Source organism: Prunus avium, chromosome 7 (assembly GCF_965620075.1).
Source record: "Prunus avium chromosome 7, drPruAviu1.hap1.1, whole genome shotgun sequence".
Lineage (NCBI taxonomy): Eukaryota > Viridiplantae > Streptophyta > Magnoliopsida > Rosales > Rosaceae > Prunus > Prunus avium.
In genome coordinates this window covers 27,463,284-27,484,013 of record NC_142290.1, presented here as the reverse complement: position 1 = coordinate 27,484,013, position 20,730 = coordinate 27,463,284, and the positions used below count along the sequence as shown (strand labels likewise).

The following is a 20,730-nucleotide window of genomic DNA, read 5'->3' as shown; positions in this document are numbered from 1 at the left end:
GAACCCGAAAATGGCCCGACTAACACAAACATACTTCAGACCGAAAAAAACACAAACATACTGATCCAATCATATATCTTATAAAATCCGAAAGCCATAATTGTGGGCCAGCCAAACCTTGCTAATAGTCATTTCCACAGGTTTTGTTAATTCTTTCACTCCTCTTGCACCAAATTACCATAAAATTAATTGAACATGAAAAATAATATTACGAAACAATCCTAAATGCAGCCGACTGTACCCGATATACATGCCCTCAAAATCTCCTTATGTACTGCTAAATTACAATGGAGCTGTATAAGGAAAGCAACCAACCTCTCAAAGCAAGGAGGTGCCTTCAATACGAAGTAAAAAACAAACAAAAAGAACAGAGCAGAACTCAAGCAGGGAGTAATAATCTTACTACACATCCAGCAGATGATCCTCCCCTTCCCCCACCCACATGAATGAATAATTGAGCTCACAATACAATAACTGAATCCTACCCGAAGCACCTACATGTGAGCTTCGTTCTTTGGATGTGCCACTCATTCGCATCGTGCCTATTTCTGGACTGCCTCTGTGGCAGGGAAGGATGCTTAGTACAAGCTGATGCACCACTCGAGGATCATTGGTCTTATTAGTTGTATATTTTAACTGGCTTCTCATATGTGTGCCGGTTCTGCAAAAACATTTTGAGGTGAATCAATAGTAAGAAATGGGAGGTATCCATTTTTTATACACCCTATTCTAGCAAGAGCATGTGAAGTTTGTATGATGTGAGTGGCTTTGTCTTCCCCTCCATCACCCTCTTCTTTTTGCAAACTTCATAATTTGGAAAACCCTCATAATATGGTTCTATTCAGTGCATTGGACACCATTAAGGATTTAAACTCACCTGATTTGCGGCATAAGCTCTCTTAGGAGCATTATCAGAGTGCTCCAACCCAAGGTACTGCTCCCAAGCACCATAAACATCTCTTCTCTATAGAAAACAAAGCCAAAATATTGGAATTAAAGAACCCGCACACGCAATACACAAAACCACAGTTCAGATTTAACCTCATTAGACCAAAGATATACCTGAAATCGGCTGGAAACAATATCAGAATCCTGCAAGTACTCTGGACGACCAAGTGACAAGAATGCAAACTTCCACTGCACAAACAAAAGGGAATCAGATGAGGAAGCAGAGTTAAAAAAAAACCATTAATTATAGCCATAGAACACTCTTTCCCTCTCGTGACCTTCGAATAGATACAAGGTGTTTCTCAAGTACCTTTGAAAACTCATCATCGGGGACCTGTAATTTCTTTTGTACACGTACTTTAACTTCAGCTAAAGTTTCACCTTCATGGATGACCAAGAAGAAAGGTTCCCCGAAATTTTGTACTTGCTGTCAAAGAAAAGATCATTACCGAGAAATAAGAATCACAAGTATTTGGGTGAAATCATCCAACATCATTAATTGAAACAGTAATGAAATAGTTTATTTTTAAAAAGAAAAATTTTATTAAAATTTGTCAAATTCTCATCCACATTCATAAAAGATTCCAATACCATCTGGTTCTGTGCAGTGTCCTTTGTAAAGTGGTAAACATGAATCAAGCGATCATGAACAGCCAAGTTTTTCTCTTCTTCTGGAATCTGATAAACAGAAATAAAAACCAGTCAGCTTAAAAAAATAACAGTGAAAGTAGATTACAAATCTTGCCAATAAACTAGATTCTTAGTCTGAAAATGTTGAACTGCATAAAAGAATCTCTTCAAATAAAACTAAATAAAGAAAAAGGGGGGAAAGGAACTTGCCTCCTCAGCACGCAAAGTCCAGTACTGGTCATTTATGTTCTCAATCTTTTCAGTGTGTGGGAAGATCTGAAAAAATAAGGAATTATTAGCGCTCACTACTCCTTTGATTAAAACAAATAAATTATAAAGGAGAAAGAAGAAACCCCCTAACACAATTGGAGATTCATACGGAAAACATGCAAGAACATCATCATTCGTAATCAACAGTAAAAATGGTGCTAGGTCCAAACATATCACTTCTGGGGAAACTATGACCCAGAAAAAGAGCTAACAACCTGATACATCTGGCATACAAGAAGTAGTTACCTTGTAGATCTTGTGATAGAAAACCTCAAGCAGTCTGAGTTCTGCATTTGGATGAGACAGCTCTACCTGTCACAGGTACACCATACATAGAGTGAAATCCATTATAGCTTTATCAGCAACTTCAGAAGGAGGGGATAATCTTATCAAGCATTCAGGGACATCTCACATGGTTGGCAAAAATTTCAATACAGACATTCATGGATAGTAAATAAATGAAAAACCACAATAAAGAGAAACCTTACCTTTGTTTTAAGTACATTAATCACATCACCGACAGTGCTCTGTTTTGGCAATCTAATATTGTGAATCACCACCTGTAAACAAATTACACAAGATTAGGATACACAGAATAGGGTAAGAATGCTCCATAAACAGGAAATACCGGCCAAATATTTCACACAGACCTCATCTTTTGTAGCATGATGAAAAGCAACTTTCAGGTTTTTTAGGCCTTGCAATTCTGGAAGGGGGATGTCCAAGACCTCATAATACAAAATATCAGAGCTCTGTGAAGGGGAATGACAAACACAATTAGCAGCCACAATACATGATGTTTATGAGAGTGAGAATTAAATAAAAGACGCTGTTCAATGCAATACCACCTACTTGATTGTAATGGACTAGCATATCTGTTAAATGCTCTACTCCCCGATATTTGATTGGTTGGGGCTTAGGTTGTTGAGAATAGCAGTTATGAGCAGTGAGTCTTATTTTAGTAGGATCTTCCAAACCAATTTGGCGAGCCACCTTATCCACCACATCATCATAAGTGTGTAGCTTTGACCTAGAAAACAAGAAGAATAAAACAGTTTTAGCACAGAATAACACAACAATGATGGACAGTCCGCCTATGAGGGGCAATGGTTCCAGACAGAAGTACTTACAATTCTAAACTAAAATCCTCCTCTTTCGGTTTCTCCAAAGAACGGAAATGAACAATCTGCAAAGCATCAAATCATTCCATATAGTTAGAATTAACATTCAACACAATAAAGCTATAAGAAAATACTGCAAAGGTAAAAGTAGCTGCAAAAGCCACGCTGACTGTTATGATGCGATAATTGAATAATGCCATTTAAACTAAAAACCAAACAAAAGTTTCCACAGCCTGTACCTGGCGATTGTGTACATATTCCAAAAAAGAAGGAACATCAGGATATTTACATTCTTCTTCACTTTCAAGTGGAGTAGATTTCTGAAAGCAAATGATGTCTCCATCTTCAATCTGGAAAAGGAAAGCATCAGACGGTTAACTAGCAATGTACTTATAAAAGCATCAAAATGTTAATGATGTTCTCTTGCAAGCATGCAATATAGCAATGTTTACCTGACTTAATCGAAATGAGGTCCTCTTGTCAAGGTGTTCGCACATGATACAAGGCTCAAACTTTATTTCCTGAATGTAGCACAAAAACACATATCAAATGTGGCTTAAGATATATTAAATCTTGCTTAAGAATGCTATACCAAAGCATGCATCAAATATTAAACATGCATATACACAATACACATATGTACATATGTAGGGAATGAAACAGCTGATGCCCAAAAAATGAATGTGAAACAAACCTCATAAAGTTCAATTTCTTCATCGGGGCCAAAACCAGCCAGTTGATTTAATTTTGCCAAAATATCTACTGGCTTACTAGAACTCTTCACAAATAGCCTACCGACAAAACTGGTAACACACAAGAAACTTAGATCAGCAAACATGAATAAAGTTAAAAGAAAATATTCAGCTCAGCAAATAGAGCCTTAGGTACCGTAGTTCTCGTTTCTCAGGTTCATAAAGCTTAAAGAACAGCAGGATATCTTCCTTGGTTTTGTCAGGCAGAGGAATAGGGCGTAGATCCTGAAGCATTTAGAGGAGCAATAAATTGTAAAATAAGATCCCTTTCATACAGCAATTGGAACAGCAATAAGCCTCAAACCACAGGTTATAACAACCATAGAGTACGAATGGATTACCGGCCCAAACTCTACTTCCAAAAACAGCTTCAGCTCTGCATTGTGTGTTTTATTTGATACCTCTCTCAAGTGTCCGACCTGAAAAACGCAACCAGTCATCATTAGCTTACATAAGGTATGTCCAAGCTCTTCTTGGCACAGCTGTGCAATTCGAAACATTATTAATCATTTCAAAATCTGAGATCAAAGGGTTACCACTGGCCAACACAATATTTTCTCTATAGTAGAATAATTTCATTTTAAAATGCCACGGACCCATGAAAGCATGTATACGAGAGACAGAGAGAAGGAGAGACTCAGAGAGAGAGAGATGTATAGCAGAAGAACTCCCCTTGTCCCCTCAAACAATATCGAAAGCAGAATGACTATCTGAATTCTATAAAATTCATTCATTAAGCACTTTTTAAAACTTCTCAAAGAAATTGGCAGTTATAATCATCAATCTTACAATGATAAACTCGAACATTCCAGTGTCACAGGAAACATTCTACATCAAAACCAGGTGGGCAAATAGCAAAAGTGCAGAGATAAAGTAGAAAGGCTAGGACCAGGGCCTCCAAGTTTATGCTTGTAAATTTGAAAATCCTTTAAAAAGTAATAAGGGTAAAGTACATACTGATTGTAGTTCTTCTTGAGGTGTCAATGGTCGATTGGGGCGATATGTGTGGTTTTGTCTCTTAGCCCAAATCCAGAAGCGCTGAAATTGCACTGGTATACCAAACTCTTTTGCAACCTCCTCCTGTGAGAATCATTTGAAATTTGAAATTCTCATAATAATAAAACTGAATTCAGAATCTGTTGCACTACAAATCACCAATCTTCTTCCATAACCCCAAAAGTAGGGAAAAGAAAAAGGAAGACAAAAATACATAAAAGTCAGCTTATAGAGATGTACCTTGAAAAGATTAAATGGTGTCTGCTTCTGAATACGGAAACTACGAACTTTGTCATGATCCACAAGATCAAAATATATATCCCTTCCAATTTGTTCTGCCAGGTCCTCATCTCGAGCAACCTAAACATACCAATAAATTGCCTCTAAAATAATTTTTTGATGTACACCAAATACCTGTACAAGCACTTCTGAACAAGCAGTGGTGATAATGGGGCCGGACAAGAGTCTTTACCTTAATAATTGTATAGAGGTGTGCTTGTGCCTTATATCTCCTTTTGTCTTCTTTTTCTTCTTGTTCTTTCTTCAACCTTATCTGAAATGAAACAAAGAATGTCAGTCCCATCTCTAAATTGGACACTTTAATGCAGAACCTACACTTGATGTAAACATTAACTAGATTTAAAAACAAGTATTTACCCTTAAGTGTTCAGCTATGTCTTTCTCATCAACGTTACATATTATTTTGTCCTTATCACTGTCCCGTATATACACAAGCATGTATGCATTCGAGTATTTTGTAAATTTGAAAGGAGTATTATTGAAGCCAGGATTGGTCTGTGGCAACTGGAAGAAATAGAAGACAACAAAAGGTCAGTTCACAATTAACCCATGTTTAAAACGTTAAGGATGATTGGACTGTTGGGATAAAGCCAAAAAACAAAGAATTTACCTCTTCCTCACCACCGTACTGCTCTTCTAATGCCCTCTTCACATCCTCTTTTGTCACACGTTCATCATCAAACTTGTACCTAAAACAAGGGAGGACAAATTAAATCGAAATAACATCAACCGACAGATAATCAACGTATATGAAAATGCATGTGCAAAAACACTGAGAGCCATGCATAACACTCCAAATAAACACCAAAGTAAAACTCGAAAACACATTACTTAAAATTACTAAAAATAATTCAACCCAACATTTCTGCCCAAAAACTGAAAAACCATACCCCAGTAATCATGTAACCTTTGAGATAGAAAGATGAAAATCCTTTCCAATTTCTCATAATCAAATGCAGATAACAAAATTGGTGCTTTCTTTACAGTTTACAATCAGGCAACCAGAAAACCGGAGGCTGTGGTGAGAAACATAGATCCCAGTAAACCCAACTCATAAGAGAAGGCAAGGAAAAAAAATTGCATTGTGAGTGGTCACACTCATGTCTTTCTGTGGGCAAGAGACTGTACAAACGATCATAAAAAGAATTCATTATGCAGATACATACCACTGGTCAGAGAGGGTTGGCCTGATAAAAGCGTAGTAATGTCCACCATGCACCCCACCACTATGAACCAAGACACTGCAACAGTAAATAAACATTATAGTATTAGTAACTAAGTAATTTCGAAGTAAAGATAATGAATCTACACACCACATGAAAAAACAGACTTCAGAAACCGTCTTACGTATCTTTCATTAGGAATTTTCATACTATTATTTGAGTTGAGCACAACCAAATGATATATAAAACCTGAACTTTTTTTCATGATCCAACCCAATCAACTAGGGTACACAGGCACCATCCCTCAATAGTCACAGGCATGAAGAAACTTTGATAAAGAAGGGGATTCCAAAATATCATCAATGGTCATACATAAGATAGAAAGTTATATAACACAACTCAACGTCAAGGAAAAAAGGTGATCCATCCACTGTGTACATCATATGCAAAGCAGAGGCAAATTTCTATGATTATGTTACACTCAGCAAAGGAACGCCTTCCACATGGAGCATGCAAGGTCTAGAAAGTATATTTCATTGAAATAAATTGCCAAATTTAGGAAACAGATTCACTATATGATATCATAGACAATGGATACCTATGAAGAGTGTAGAGGTTGCGGACACTCTTATCTGAGTCAGGTGATAGATATTTTCCATTCTCCCTATCAAGGTCAAGTTGAAGAGGAAATTCATAGCGATCATTTATCTGCCACAAACAAATAATACAACATTTTTACCATGATAGTGAATTCACTTTCCATTTAAGAAATACCATTATCACACACAGCAAACGAATAAAAAGGTAAAAACGAATTTGATTAGTTATATAATTTCAAATCATTATAATTCACTAGATTGAGAAGGTTCAACTAAAAGGGGGAAGAAAATAAAGTACACACTGCAGATTTTAATAATAAAGAAAAAAAGAATTCCTATAAGTTAATATAATAACATAGAAAGGTTTTTGTCCTTCATTCAGCATGCAGTCCTCAAACAAAAATCAATAAAATAAAAAAAAATTCATGGTAGCAATTAGGTAAACACAAGTCCTTGACCTGGGGTTACAAGAATTTGAAGAAACATACTTTACATGAGTGCGACTCAGAAGCTTTACTTTAGTAGTAAAACATTACAGTACATCTTACAGGTCAACTCGAGTAAATGCTGAGCACATGATGGAACCAAGTGATAAAGCATAGTAGAAACTGAAGCAGGAAAATTAAATTCCAACACAAACCTTAACCATTGTATCTCGCATAAAATCATATTCAAATCGCTTTAACTGAAGTTGAAGAACGGGAGGGAAGTCAATAAACAGGACACCCTTCTTAGCATCCTGGAATAAACATCAGTTCCAAAAATGCCTTGAGAAAATTATTCGAAAATTTTCATAATCAAAGAAATATACGTAAGAACACTGGCTTCAGCAAGTGATTTAACGGAAGGATGAAAACTAGGAACAGAATCCAATAAAAAATTACACAAAATAACATGCCCAAAGCCACTCACAAATGCCTTGAGAAACACATATTCAAAATCTCACTGACAAAGTAAACAAATCCAAAAACACTAGTTTTGGCAAGTGATATATCGACACAGCTTCAGATCAGAATTTACAGTGCAAATGCAAAGTTGCCAATAGAAGTTCAGTAATTAACCTGCAAACCATGTTCTTCGGCATGGTATTTATTGTCACCCTCAAGACGCTCAACTTCCACATACTTGTCAAAAGAAGCATAAACATCCCGACAGCCTTTGACATCGAGCTGGAGGTCTACAAGGAAATAAGTAGGAACCAGTGGCATGCACTGACATTCACAAAATATTTCCAACTCTTAACAACTGAAATTTGTGCAAGAAATACATACCATAAAATGATTCTTTTCTTGTAGATTTGTAATCCACATTTATGCATTCAATGTAATTCATGTGATGTCCTTCAAACAACTGCTGTATTGTACCCTCCACAACAGTTCCCTGAACCCACAGAACAATGATAAAAATGATAATTAAACAACAAATATACTCATAGACCCAAAATTGATAACTTCGTTCATCAAAAAAAAATTTGAAAACTTCCTATACCTTCATTTTATCTTCAAGCTTTTCACAAAGAACTCTATTAAGTTCCTGCACATCATGTTGCATAAAGGAATCATATGTATCCCATCCAAAAGACTTGGTCAATTCTTTCGTTGCAACACTGCTGTCATTGTATTGAAGCTTATAGAATAAACTTTGTAGTGCCAAAGGGATGCTTCCTGAAGGCATGTCATTCTCAGTTGTTGGCATATGATACACAGCCTGATAAGTAAGTCCACAATTGAGATAACTCTTTTCATATAAAACCCACAAGACAATTCATTTTGAGCTCATGATGAAAACAAAAGATCATGTAAATGACCTTTCTGAAGTAAGGTATATGGTACAAAGTCTGGAGTAAAGAATTCATATAGCACGTTGCTCCCTGATTCTTGAGCCCAACATAACCAGTTTCCTTTTTTGAGTCATACGACCAGTAATCAAGAACCTTACGGACAGCAACCTCAGCTTCAACGACAACTGTATCATTCACCAGATACCCCCTACTAGGGTCATACAGATCACCTAGCGGCATGAATGACGTGAATCCCCAGTCACTTTCTCTTGCATTGAACTGGTGTTGTGTATCTGCAACATGATACAAGAATCAAGAATAATGGAATATATACACACACACACACACACACACACACTAGTAATGGCAAAACAAATGTCTATGATATAATTAAAGTTTATTAGGTTCTCGACCACATCAATAAAATACAATTTATTACCATATATGTACTTCACATCTCCAATTTTAACAAGGTCAATAGACCCAATTCACGCTGATCCATTAATAAATAAATATCCTTGATTTAGTGTGCTCAGCCTCTTTATTAATTAGAATTCAATCTGCCCATAATCTTTTAATTGCACACAGTTTCAGAAAAAATTCTACCTTTTTTCCAGTTTTAGTGTTAATCCCCAATTGACCGCTAGATCCTTGTAAAAGGACTAATATATTATTTTTCAATCAATTCCTTGACCACATACATTTCAAATGCATGCAGGCTGTGGTGACATTTAATGGCCAGTGAGATGAGATAACCATTAAGATCTGTCATCTTATTTCTTTCTTTAACTGATTGCCCCTGTTCTGGATGGAAACTAATGTTGTGTGTCTTTTACTTTGCCCCATGGCTTAATGTTTTCCTCTCAAGCACAAGCAAAACAATAACATATCACATTAACAGATGAAAAATATAGGTGACAATAATTTCCAAATTTTAATCTAGTCCATGCTAGGTAAGAACAGATAATGAAGAATTAATTAAAGTGTTGTATGAATCTTTAACAGAACTTGGGTTATTCTATTTGAACCGAAGAATTTGCACAGTTTGCCCCTTTCAATTATTTGTTGGTGAACAACATTTATGTCCCTAATTGTTCTTTTCTCTTTTCAAACTTGAGAAATTCAAACTAATAAAAAAGCTAACAAGGGCAGATGGTCAGGCCATGGTGCTGCCAGCATCAGCCAAGGTGTTAGAGAGAAAGGGGGTAGAAGAGTTTGTTTTTATATTTTGTTTTAAATTTTAACGAGTAAAAGTTGGAATTAAAAGCTTACAAAAAAAAAAACACTCAGGTTATTACTTAGCAATTCATTGTGTACAAAATGAAATCACCCAAGAACTGTGAAGTTGAAAGCCAGTATGTCCACTCCACAAAAAAGAAGTTCTAATTGAAACCTTTAACTACAAATTACTACTGAATGACAGCAAAGCAAAAGCTCTCGAAAAGAAAAAAAAAAGGAAAAGGAAAACGACAACCTTGCAAATGCAAAAAAAGGAAATAAGACTAATAAAGAAATATACCCTTTCTTATTGAGTACTTGGTATGGATCTGATTAACTACAGCCAAGCTGAAGTGCGCATATCTACTCCACCCATATGGCAATGTCCCGGAATCCGCCACATCCAAATACATTGACAAGTAGTCCACATTGTTTCCCTTGGGAAATATTAGTATCCGCCTGACGAAACAAACCAAAGCAATTAATCGAATCACCAAGATACCAAATAAGCCAACTTGCCGGGCGTAAATCAGTTTTTGACAATTGGTTGACAAGGGAAAAATACCATTTATAGCCGCCAACAATAAACATGTCAGAGTAGTGCTTCTTGGTGTTCAACCTAGCAAAGTTCTCAATAGTCCAAGTGAATTTCATGGTTGGAGGATCCTCCACTGGCTGACTTTCAACTGTACTAGCAGCCGGCTCCACTTGGGCTACTACCAACACAACAAATACCGTAAATTTCAAAACAACAAAACGAAAACCCTAAAGAAAATGCAATCACTTGAACTCTAATCACACATCATGATACCAAACTCACAAAAAAAATCAATTCTTTCAGATCAACTATGCAACATTTAAAGCTCTAAAACCACGCTGTAAACACAAACTTATGAATTTCGAACAGTGAATCATCGAAAAATAGATAAAAATGAAACCTTCCATAGGCTGAGGGCCTTCGACCAAATCCGAGTGCGGCACAAGCATCTCTTCGTCCTCTTGCTGCTGGAAAAGGAAACAAAATCAGAGCTCTGATCGAGCAAAACCTAACCCTATCCTACTGAATCATAACCCTAGCAAATCAATCGCTGTAAGTAGGTGAATTTTCAAAAATTAAAGCCAATTCGAAAACACCGGATGCCACTAGGAACCCTAGGCGATCAGAAACAAAGAACCGAGCCGAAATTCAATGGAAAACGACAGTGGAAACGTTGATGAGAAGTTGGTACGTACATCTAACGGTGCAGGAGTCATCATAGTCATTGATGGCGAGCAATGAGCCGTCCGATCGACGAATCTGAGAGACGAATGGAAACAGTGAAAGATAGAGAGGCCCAGAGAGAGAGAGAGAGAGAGAGAGAGAAGCGGGGCTTCGTTTTGCAAAGGAGGGGACACTCCCGAAAGAAACTGGCTCCGAGACAAGCCGCTGAGTGCAACTTCAGGGAGGGGCAGACTGGGGATTTCACGAAAACGCGAGGGCAATTTGGGAAATGGAGGATGGCGTGCGGTGGGTTTTTGTGAGACGTGAGATCTTGAGCGTGTGAGAGGACCAGTGGGAGGCCGACAGCTATGGTGGATGGGTTGGGTTGGGTGGGGCCAGACCAAAATAGCTGACGTGGCGACCTCAGGAGGTCACGTGCGTGTGCACAGGTCATGACGGTATGCGATCCTTCCTCGTACACTGGTACTGCTTTTTTTTATAAAGTGGTTTGTTTAAGAAAAATTAGAGTTCGAGCACTATTCTCATTATTTGATTGAAAAAAAGTAAATAAAATAATAAATAAACAATTGTTTGAACATTGCTAATAAAATGATGTTTAATATATTAATTATGTTTACGTTGGATATAAACTGTTTAGTATGTAGTTGTTGTGTTTATATTGTAATTGTGTTAACCTGCCTAATTCGAAAATGACATGCACTAACATGCTAAATCTTCGTATTTTCATGACATGTTTATCAATCATTTTTAACATACTTTAGTTTTTTGTTAAGTTTTTATGTTATATATGCTTTCAAGTTTAGTTTTAGTGAGAATTAGGTAAGATTGTAATTATTTTAGGTAATAAAACAAATTATGCATGTAAGATCGTGCTATGTTTGTTTTTTGAGACTCTCAAGTAAAAGTGGCGTGCTTGTGATGGCCTTAATCGTGTTCGCTTATGCCATGGACACAATTCACTAACACGATATCCATTTTAATACTCAATATGATATTTGACATTCCAAGCATATCCTTCAATCCACAAATTCAATTTATTTCTTGGAAACAGTTGCACAACAATTTTTACTTTAAACACCCAAAAACTTTTGGAGTTGGGGACCTAAAATGGAAGAACGAGTCTCACAATGTCACTCATGGCGAGTGGTCACTAAATTAGGAAAAGCCAATTTGTGGTGTAGAGTATGGGAGAAGGAGAATGTCATCGAAAGGATCATAATGGAGAAAGAAATTCACTATCACAGACAGATTTCTAATGAGATTATCAAAATTGTTGATTTGTTCAGCACATGTAGATTTTATTAAACGGATACAAACGATAGTCTAAATTATAAGGGGAATCGAGGTACCATGAGGGTTCGAACTTGAGAACACTGATTTGCAAGTCAATGTCCTTTTCCACCCTGTTGACATAGATTTTATTAAACAATCTACAATTTAGTTAATTTTTTGTCGAGACGATCTTTAAATTGTGATTTAGAAAATGAATTATTTCGATAATAACATGTGTATGGTGAAGACCACACTCGATAAGTTGAGAGCAACTAACTATGTATTGTTCCAAACAAATACATCAAAAACTATGCATTGTTCCAAACAAATACATCAAGATCTAATGATCGACCCTTGTTGATTAGGATAGGTTTTGCATCTGCTTTCATTCTTTTGACTTGGTCTTTGTTCGACCTTTGTTGTTCTTTTTGCTTTTTGAGAAATTTCACTTCAGAATCAAAGAAAGATACTTCTACTCGCTTCTTTTTCTCCTCCTATAGTTTTCAAACAACAACTAGCTTTACGTTTCCCGTCTACAAGACTACAAATATTATATCCAAATTGCCAAAACCTCTATGGTTATCATGCACTCCTCCCTCGTACAACAATCAAAGTTTTCTGAATCGATTTCCCGAAGACCACACAGTAAAAGGAAAACTAAACTTGCACAAATAGGATGACCATGTTGCCCATTTTAATGATCCAATGCGGTAATAATAGTTCGTTCATGTCAGTTTCCATATGCATTACCCATTTGACCTCGGTGTGCAAAGAGGTATAAATGAAACACATTAGGGTGGGTAGTTTATGCCTAGGGCAAAACTTAGGAGACAAAATTGTGATGACCAAAGTCAACAAAAGATGAAAACCAAAATCTGGACATTGGACCTTCTGTATATCATTCCTGTCACTCCCTCTTTTTTCTTTCAGGTGCTTAAAATTTGAGTCCGGATCTAGTGTCCCTATTTTCCGCTTCCCGTCCCTTGCTGTTTCTTGACACATGTCCAACCTTTTAACCCTGTGAGCTACCAACCCTAACCACGCAACCCCACCGGCGGCAACTCCACTCCACTGCTAGCAAACCCTTCCCTCCCCTTCCTCAATCTTTCTCTTTCTACACTCGACTGGTCTATGGTTTAGACTCAAGAGGGTAAAGAGCTAGTGATGCAATAAACCCTCAACACAACAATGTCAGTGACAGTGTAACGTGATTGAAATAAAATTCATGTGAAATAAAATTCATGTGAAATAAAATAGTAATCCATATAAAGTTGCAGGATCCAAACTAAACAGACACATCCACCATGTTCAACTATTAACCAGACATATACTAGAAATTCCATCAGCTAATAACACACACACACACTCAGAGTCATGATAAATAAACAGACAAAATGAGTGCATAAATTGGCAACACAACTGCCCTGCACTGCACCAACACAAACAACAGTCTTATGCGAGTAACCAAAACATCAAACAGGGAGAGGTAGGAGCTTCACCAAAGAAGACCCATCTCCAATCAACGCAACCTTCTTGCTTCCCTCTCAGACTCGAGCAAGGTCAGGATATCCCCCTCCCTCACTGGCCCCTTGACATTCCTCATAATGAACCGATTCTGGTCATCCAGAAACTTGACTCGCACTTGAGTCACCTGCCCTCGAGACCCAGTCCGACCCATAACTTTCACCACCACAGCATGCTTTATAGTGGAATCCATTCTTCACCACAAAATAATACAACAAAAGGAAAATCAGAAAAAAAAAATAAACAAATTTTTGATTCCGTTCAAACCCTACAACTAATTCCTTTGCTTCCAAAAGAAAAACAAATGCATCCATTAAGTCTCCTCCAAATCTTTGAATTGTAAGAGGAGGACAGACCATTTCCATTAAAAAATGACAATTAGAAATAGAACAAAAATGATTTCAAACCCAATTAGAAATTCAACCCAGAAAAGCAGCAGCAAAGAATTGAACAGGGTATTTTCCAAAACAACCAAATCATCACAAAAGTATCAGAATCCATTAGAGTTGCATAGCAGCACCTGAGTAACATACAAATTAGTTTCACAGCACAATAGTAAATCAAAAGCCAAAGCTACTTATTATAAGCCAAATACAACTTACCCATGTGTCTCTTTTTCTCTCTTAGAAAAAAAAACACCACTAGCCATAACGCACAAAACATTGCCAAGCTACCATTTTTACAGGTCTCAACAAAATTTTCACAAATATGAAATATGGTAATATAGAGTTTATAGCTTCAATTTTGTATACGATTGTTGCACACCAAAAAAAAAAGCAAGAGAGAAGAAGCTGAAGCCTGAAAACCACAGAAAGAAAATTGAACTCCTCGAAATTCAGGTAGGTACCAATTACCCACGATAAAAAATGAAAAAAATAAAATAAAATAACAAACCTAAGTCGAACTTTTGGGCTTTGAAGAAGCACCAATTTCATCAATTCACTTTGACAATTTATAAAATTAAATATCGTGCTTACTATTGTCCATAAAATAAAAATTCAAAGAAAAAAACAAATAGGGGAGATTAGAGGTAAACTGTAGGTACCTCTGATTGTCCAAAGGTTGAGACTGCAACACTGGCCGCCGGGAATATAGAGAGAGATACGCGAAGACAGAAGGGAGAGGAGAGAGAGAGAGAGGAAGTTATAGGAGGTTTTCGAATTAGGATTTATTTGATAGTGGAATTACGGAAACACCCCCTTAGCCCATTGACTCAATGGTTTACTTTATAGATTAGGCCCATAAACTCAATGGTTGCATCTGGATTTGCCGACAGTATCTCTTACCTTTTAGAGAGCCCATTAGTATCTAAGAGTATCTACAATCTCGAATGAAATGTACAAGAGAAAATGCAAGTGATTAAGAGCATTTATCCTTATATTCAGATTCTAGGTTTGATTTTCTCCTTCCCCCAATATTATTTGTATTTAAAAAAAAATAATTTAAAGAATTAATTACCGATGCTCACTATTTATAAAATATCAAAGATATAGTCGATGCAATTTGTTGTACTTGGTATTCACAATAGGGGTGGGCACGGTATGGTACGGTACGGTATTGGGCTCGTACCTAGGCGTGGGCACGGTCTGGTTTGGTCCGGTTTGACCCTCAAACCACGGCCGAACCAATTAAATTTTCACGGTCCGGTGTGGTTCGGTTTCACTAAAAATCAAAATGAAAACCAAACCAAACCAAACCATTCATAACCGGTTTGGTGCGGTTTGGTTCGGCCGGTTTAGGCATAAAACAACATGTCTTCCAGTAACATGCAAATGCTGCCAAAGTAACAAAGTTAACATGTAAGTTAACCAAATTTCCAGTAAACTAAAGTAACATGAAAGTTAACCAAATTTCCAGTAAAACAAAGTTCAACATACAATCCCACATTTGCATACAAATAGAAATAAGTTTCAATGGCTGCCAATTGATTAAAACAAATCAAACCAGAAATAAGCATCAATGGCTGCCGTATCGTTTTTTCTGTAAGAACTTTATCAGAGCCATGCGAGTGTTATGGCTCATTTTCTTAGACTCTAATGCTGCACCCTCTTCAGATTCCTGTAGATGCACTCTCTTCAGATTGCAGCAACAACCACCACCTTCGAGTCTGACTCAAATTCATCCATTTCTGTGAGCAACTACAAAGACAGGAACAATTTTTTTTTTATGAGAAAAATACCTTAATTGACACTAATAGAAAGTAAAAACGTACATACAAAGTACAAGGTGTTCACTGAAATCCAAATCTAAGATCGAAAAAAAAGAATACCAAAAAGCACAATAATATGGTTATTACTGCCTTATACTGTTCTGCATAATAGCAAGGATAGAAACAGGTAATATCAAAGCACTTAAAGCTGTAAGCCATATCACTTGTGCCCAATTTCAGAATTGAATTATGAAAAGTATACACTAAAGTTTGTTCTAACACGAGGTTTTGGAATCTGAATACTGCTTTCACAAACCTGTATGAAGCTGCATGAGTATATGTCCAAGGGAACTTGAAAAAGCTGTGAAAGATTCACGTTTAGAAGATTCCTTGAATTCTGCTACCTGCAGAAAAACTGAAGCAACACCCACATATCCCTCTCCCAATCAAATTGAAGACTCATTAATTTATAGAGAGAGAGAAAAGACGAAATGAAGACCCACACATCATCATCACCATCGCATAACCCACTAGCAAAAAGACGAAATGAAGAACCTTTCCCAATCTAATTGAAGACCCATTAATTTACACACAGAGAGAGAGAGAGAGCAAAGACGAAATGAAGACCCACACATCATCATCACCATCGCAGAACCTACTAGAAAAAAGACGAAATGAAGAAAACCCATATTTATAAAACCATCAAGTATACACAGAGAGAGAGAGAGAGCTTACACTGGGGAGACGACGAAGAGGCCAAAGGTGATGACATTGTCTGCCAAAGGTGATGAAGATGGAGATGAATGATGCGATGAGATGAGAGTAGTGAGTGTTGTGTTGTGTGCGGCTAGGGTTAGGAAACGAAGGAAAGGCTGAGAGAAATGTGAGGGAGAGATAGAGAGAAACAGATCCGTGAGTTTTAGTTTTGGCTTTTGGAGTCCAATCATGTGCAGTATGGTGCATGATAACAATTACAAATAACCACTCAAGCCTTGCCACATGTAAAATATATTTAACAAATAATAAATTTATTTTTAATCAGTCCGGTTCGGTTTATGACAGTTTATAAAATGCTCAAACCGCAGCCGAACCAAATCAAATCGGTTCGGATCGGTTTTTGAAACTGTTGACTTTTTTTTTGGTCAAACCCAAACCAAACCAAACCAATATAATCGGTTCGGTCGGTGTAACCGGATCGGCCGGATTGATGCCCACCCCTACTCGTACCGCTACCGATACCGGAAATTAAAACCGGTATGGTACGGTATGGGATTATGGTTTGCCAAAGTTGGTACCGTATCATACCGTACCAAATCGGTATCAATATGGTACGGTACCATTTCGGTATCAAAATGACAAACCTAAAAAATGAACCAAAACAGGACATGTATATATATACAGAGAGTAAGAAATCGAAATTATACTTATTACAAACCATGGAAAAATTCAAGATTAATAATCCACAGAAGCAAAACATGACATATATATATATATATATATATATATATATATATATATATATGTATGTATATCTCAAATAAACATATTCAAATATAAAGGGTAATGCAAGCAAAAAAACAGAGAAGCAAATTATGAGTCCAAAATATTTGAATAAAATAAAATAGATACAAATTCATTTAAACAGATCCTCAAAGCACAACAGTAGATCCTTCAAACCACAACTGCAGAGATCAACATATCAAAAACATAATTATCGTACCTCCATTGAAATCAAACTACCGAAAAAGTTCTTTCCTTTCATACATTCAAACCAGATATAGTAGCTTTACCTTAAAATCATCCAGAGCTATCACAAATTTTGTATGAAATTCGATGGGGTTAGCGAGAGGGCGAGGTCGCTTTTGTAGAAAAAACTAAAAACTAACACCAGCTAGCTCAAGACAAACAAACTAAACAACACAGCAAGCAAGTAAAAACTCACAGACACGGAAGAAGAAAAGAAAGGAAGAAGACTAACGCAAGAAACTCAGAGAGAAAAATGGAGAAGAAAAGCTGAAGCACGTCTGATAAGTTCACATTCAAAAAATGATAATAGTTTGCTACAACACTCATTACAAAATAGAGACAACGTCTCTTTTGAGAGACAAACTTTCCAGCAAAAAGAGAAAAGTTGTATTGGGACAACAACCGACAGCATGGGTGAAATAATAGTAGCTCATTGAGCCAATAAACAAAATATACCACCCGACAGCATGCTCTTACAAACTCGCGTATATTTTTGTTTTTGTTACTATTCGGTATGGTACGGTGGCAAACGGTGGCTAATATATGGTACCGCACCCGTGTCATACAAGATTGGTACGGTACGGTATGATACCGTATTAATTCGGTGGCCATACGGTATGGTATAAAATGATATGGTATGACACGGTATTGATACGGTTTCGGTATATACGGTATAGGTGCCCAGCCCTAATTCACAATGAAATTAACTTGGCATGAAAAAATACCTCCAAATAAGATTGTACACATATATGACTGTTTTTATTTAAGTTTTTTAAGAACAAATGCATTGCGGTACACCATCACTTTACTAAATGCTTTTTCAAAGAAACAAAGACAGGAATAAAGACAATGCCTTACACCTATAGTCTAAAATATTGATAATATCAAAAAAATATCGAGGATAATATTGTTTTTTCGGATCACGGATATTTCAAAACGTATCCATACACATATCGTATAAATATCAATAATTTCGAAAAATATCGATGTCGATAATTTCGCTCACACCTATAAATATCGAAAATATCGATGTAATTGAAAGAAAAAAAAAAAATTACCACAAAGCACACACGCGAAGGGGATTCAAACCCTTGCCATTTCACAATATGGCAAAGGGAACTCTATGTGGTACTAAATCACTCATGTATCTTACCATGCAATGTATAATGTGTAAAATATTGTAGTAAATCATTATATATAAATGATTACTGTGTGTTTAATCTTCTTTCATTAATTACTACATATTTTCTACACTAACAATGTTTTTCAGCTCACTACATAATTGTGGGGACTTTTTCGTTCCAGCAGCTACGAATGGGATGTGCTGCCGTAAGGAGCAAATGGATGAAATTACCTCCTGTGTCTGAGTTCAAGAATCAGACCCTAAGAATGCTTCGAAAGGTTAGTGGAGCCCTAGGAAGCACCCTGGTTATCTTCACCAACAAAAACAACAGTCGCTTACAGATAAATTCTTAGCTTTGCATGAGAAGTTTGTGGCATGAGAGCAAAGTAATCATGAGTTTAGCATTAAAGAGAGAGAGAGAGGGCTGTGAGTTCCTATGAGAAACAGGGGTTCTAAGGAAAGAGGGAAGAGATTCTAAGAAGGTTTGTTGAAGAGAGAGAAAGATGAGGGGTATAATGGGTGTGTTGAGTAGTTTCCGGCAGCTTGACGAAAACTCTGTCAAGCTCTGGAACGATTTACCAGAAGAGAAAATGGGATGAGATGGAGGAATGAGGCTCAAAATTGCAGAGGTTTCATGGATGAGAGATAATGCTTGCTATCTGGATGTGTGTTGTAGCTAGTTGTGAAGTAGTTGGTGTGGTTGACGGGTACGAAATGCCTCTTTTTATAGGCGTTGGAAGCCCCTTCTTCCCAAGAAACCCTAATGAGTTCTCTCCAATTTTGCCAAGTCTTCCCTTTCATTTCTATTCTCTCCCTTCTATTCATCCTATTTTGTGAAATCCTCCTCTGTCCAAACACACAAAGACAAGATTTTTGGGAGCTCTAAGGCCTTCCTGCAGTTGTTTCAACGGTAAGCTCCTATCTTTGGCTACCATCTCTCCTTCTTTCCTTAATTATTTCATGGCAAGAGCTGGTAGGAGAAATGAGTAGGTAATGGCGTTGGTTTGAAGGGTGTTTTGCTCAAATATCCTTTGGTTTTTTGGATGGTCTGTGTTGGGATTTGTCTTTGGCCATGTGCTGGAGGCTCCCAGCAGCTTACATACGTGGACATTTTGGCTTTTATCGTGGCCTTTGTTTCCAGCTAGGTGCTGGAGATTTGAATATATTTTCTTTGGTTGGCTTGGGGCTTCCTAAGGTGATGGATTAACCCATTAAGGGAATGGGCGAATTTGATAGGCTATTTTATTAAGATGATGAGCTAATTTTTCCTAAAGTATTGGGCTATCTCTTTTAGAGTATTGAGCTTTTTTCTCTTTTTTATGCTTACCCATATATTTGGGCTCAAGAAATGGGCTTAAGTTTTGGGGCTCCCAAGCAGCCAAAAAAGTTTCATTTCTCGGCTCATTAATGGGCCTCATGAAAACTCGTTACCATCCACACCACAACCCACTCAGCAAGCCCCGGGAATTTGCGTGGCTTGAGTCCACTTAAGTTTGGAGAGTGGCTAGGTTTAAAATAATGATTTTCCGCTCAGCATGGCATGTCAATTGGCATGCTTTTATTGTCTTTGAAAAGGGATATGATGCTTGATGGGATAATTAGCATGGGCTTGTAGAGCTAGTGCCTTTTATAGGCTCATTTCGATTCTTAGCGTGACAAATTGCATATTTATTTGGCATGGCACATGGATCGTGGCTCGTGTAAATGTGCATGATGAATTTCGTGTGCTCCGAACCGGGTATCTTTTTAATAAGGTGTGGCACTAAGCTGGGAATTTATTTGGGTCAAACCCTGGATTTTTTGGGCCTCAACAATAATCAACTTAAATCAGTTAAAACCCATCATGCAATGCATTTCCTTCTAATTTTTTTTTTGTGATAAACTAATAGATAATTGACTAAGTAAACATCCTCCAAA

At 37.0% G+C, this 20,730-nt stretch overlaps 2 protein-coding genes and 1 long non-coding RNA gene across 5 annotated transcripts; all 3 read right to left on the bottom strand.

Annotated features, from left to right (window-relative positions):
- Positions 1 to 164: 164 nt before the first annotated feature.
- On the bottom strand, positions 165 to 11,192 carry LOC110748833 (ubiquitin C-terminal hydrolase 12). Of its 3 annotated transcripts, none has more exons than XM_021948797.2 (32): positions 11,011 to 11,192; positions 10,716 to 10,782; positions 10,343 to 10,493; positions 10,079 to 10,236; positions 8,587 to 8,852; positions 8,268 to 8,486; positions 8,051 to 8,159; positions 7,841 to 7,956; positions 7,420 to 7,518; positions 6,779 to 6,888; positions 6,184 to 6,258; positions 5,628 to 5,706; positions 5,375 to 5,521; positions 5,190 to 5,270; positions 4,958 to 5,077; positions 4,679 to 4,801; positions 4,063 to 4,140; positions 3,858 to 3,946; positions 3,664 to 3,772; positions 3,422 to 3,490; positions 3,209 to 3,319; positions 2,979 to 3,034; positions 2,701 to 2,878; positions 2,499 to 2,600; positions 2,337 to 2,408; positions 2,095 to 2,160; positions 1,789 to 1,854; positions 1,540 to 1,626; positions 1,259 to 1,375; positions 1,063 to 1,137; positions 878 to 964; positions 165 to 661 (listed from the first exon to the last, which is right to left on the bottom strand). In XM_021948797.2, exons 1-32 carry the CDS (start codon positions 11,038 to 11,040, stop codon positions 620 to 622), a joined length of 3,354 nt encoding a protein of 1,117 aa, XP_021804489.1. In that variant the 5' UTR covers positions 11,041 to 11,192; the 3' UTR covers positions 165 to 619. The 3 variants fall into 3 exon arrangements, with proteins under 3 accessions (XP_021804489.1, XP_021804491.1, XP_021804490.1); XM_021948799.2 differs by having other exon boundaries at positions 10,343 to 10,490; XM_021948798.2 differs by having other exon boundaries at positions 10,716 to 10,779.
- A 2,323-nt stretch (positions 11,193 to 13,515) lies between these two features.
- LOC110748832 (small ribosomal subunit protein eS28) lies at positions 13,516 to 15,002 on the bottom strand. Its single transcript, XM_021948796.2, has 2 exons — positions 14,841 to 15,002; positions 13,516 to 13,989 (listed from the first exon to the last, which is right to left on the bottom strand). Exon 2 carries the CDS (start codon positions 13,986 to 13,988, stop codon positions 13,791 to 13,793), a length of 198 nt encoding a protein of 65 aa, XP_021804488.1. The 5' UTR covers position 13,989; positions 14,841 to 15,002; the 3' UTR covers positions 13,516 to 13,790.
- A 604-nt stretch (positions 15,003 to 15,606) lies between these two features.
- On the bottom strand, positions 15,607 to 16,879 carry LOC110748831 (uncharacterized). Its single transcript, XR_015837102.1, has 3 exons — positions 16,680 to 16,879; positions 16,261 to 16,602; positions 15,607 to 15,933 (listed from the first exon to the last, which is right to left on the bottom strand). It is a non-coding gene; the product is annotated as an uncharacterized LOC110748831 (long non-coding RNA).
- Between the last annotated feature and the right edge of the window lie 3,851 nt (positions 16,880 to 20,730).

Excerpts from the sequence above, each read along its gene's own strand:
- LOC110748833 (XM_021948797.2), bottom strand. The coding sequence starts at position 11,040 with ATGACTATGATGACTCCTGCACCGTTAGAT. Across the intron at positions 8,160-8,267 it reads AGCTTGAAGATAAAATGAAG|GGAACTGTTGTGGAGGGTAC; the intron begins GTATAGGAAGTT and ends CTGTGGGTTCAG. Across the intron at positions 5,078-5,189 it reads ACCTCTATACAATTATTAAG|GTTGCTCGAGATGAGGACCT; the intron begins GTAAAGACTCTT and ends TGGTATGTTTAG.
- LOC110748832 (XM_021948796.2), bottom strand. The coding sequence starts at position 13,988 with ATGGATTCCACTATAAAGCATGCTGTGGTGGTGAAAGTTATGGGTCGG.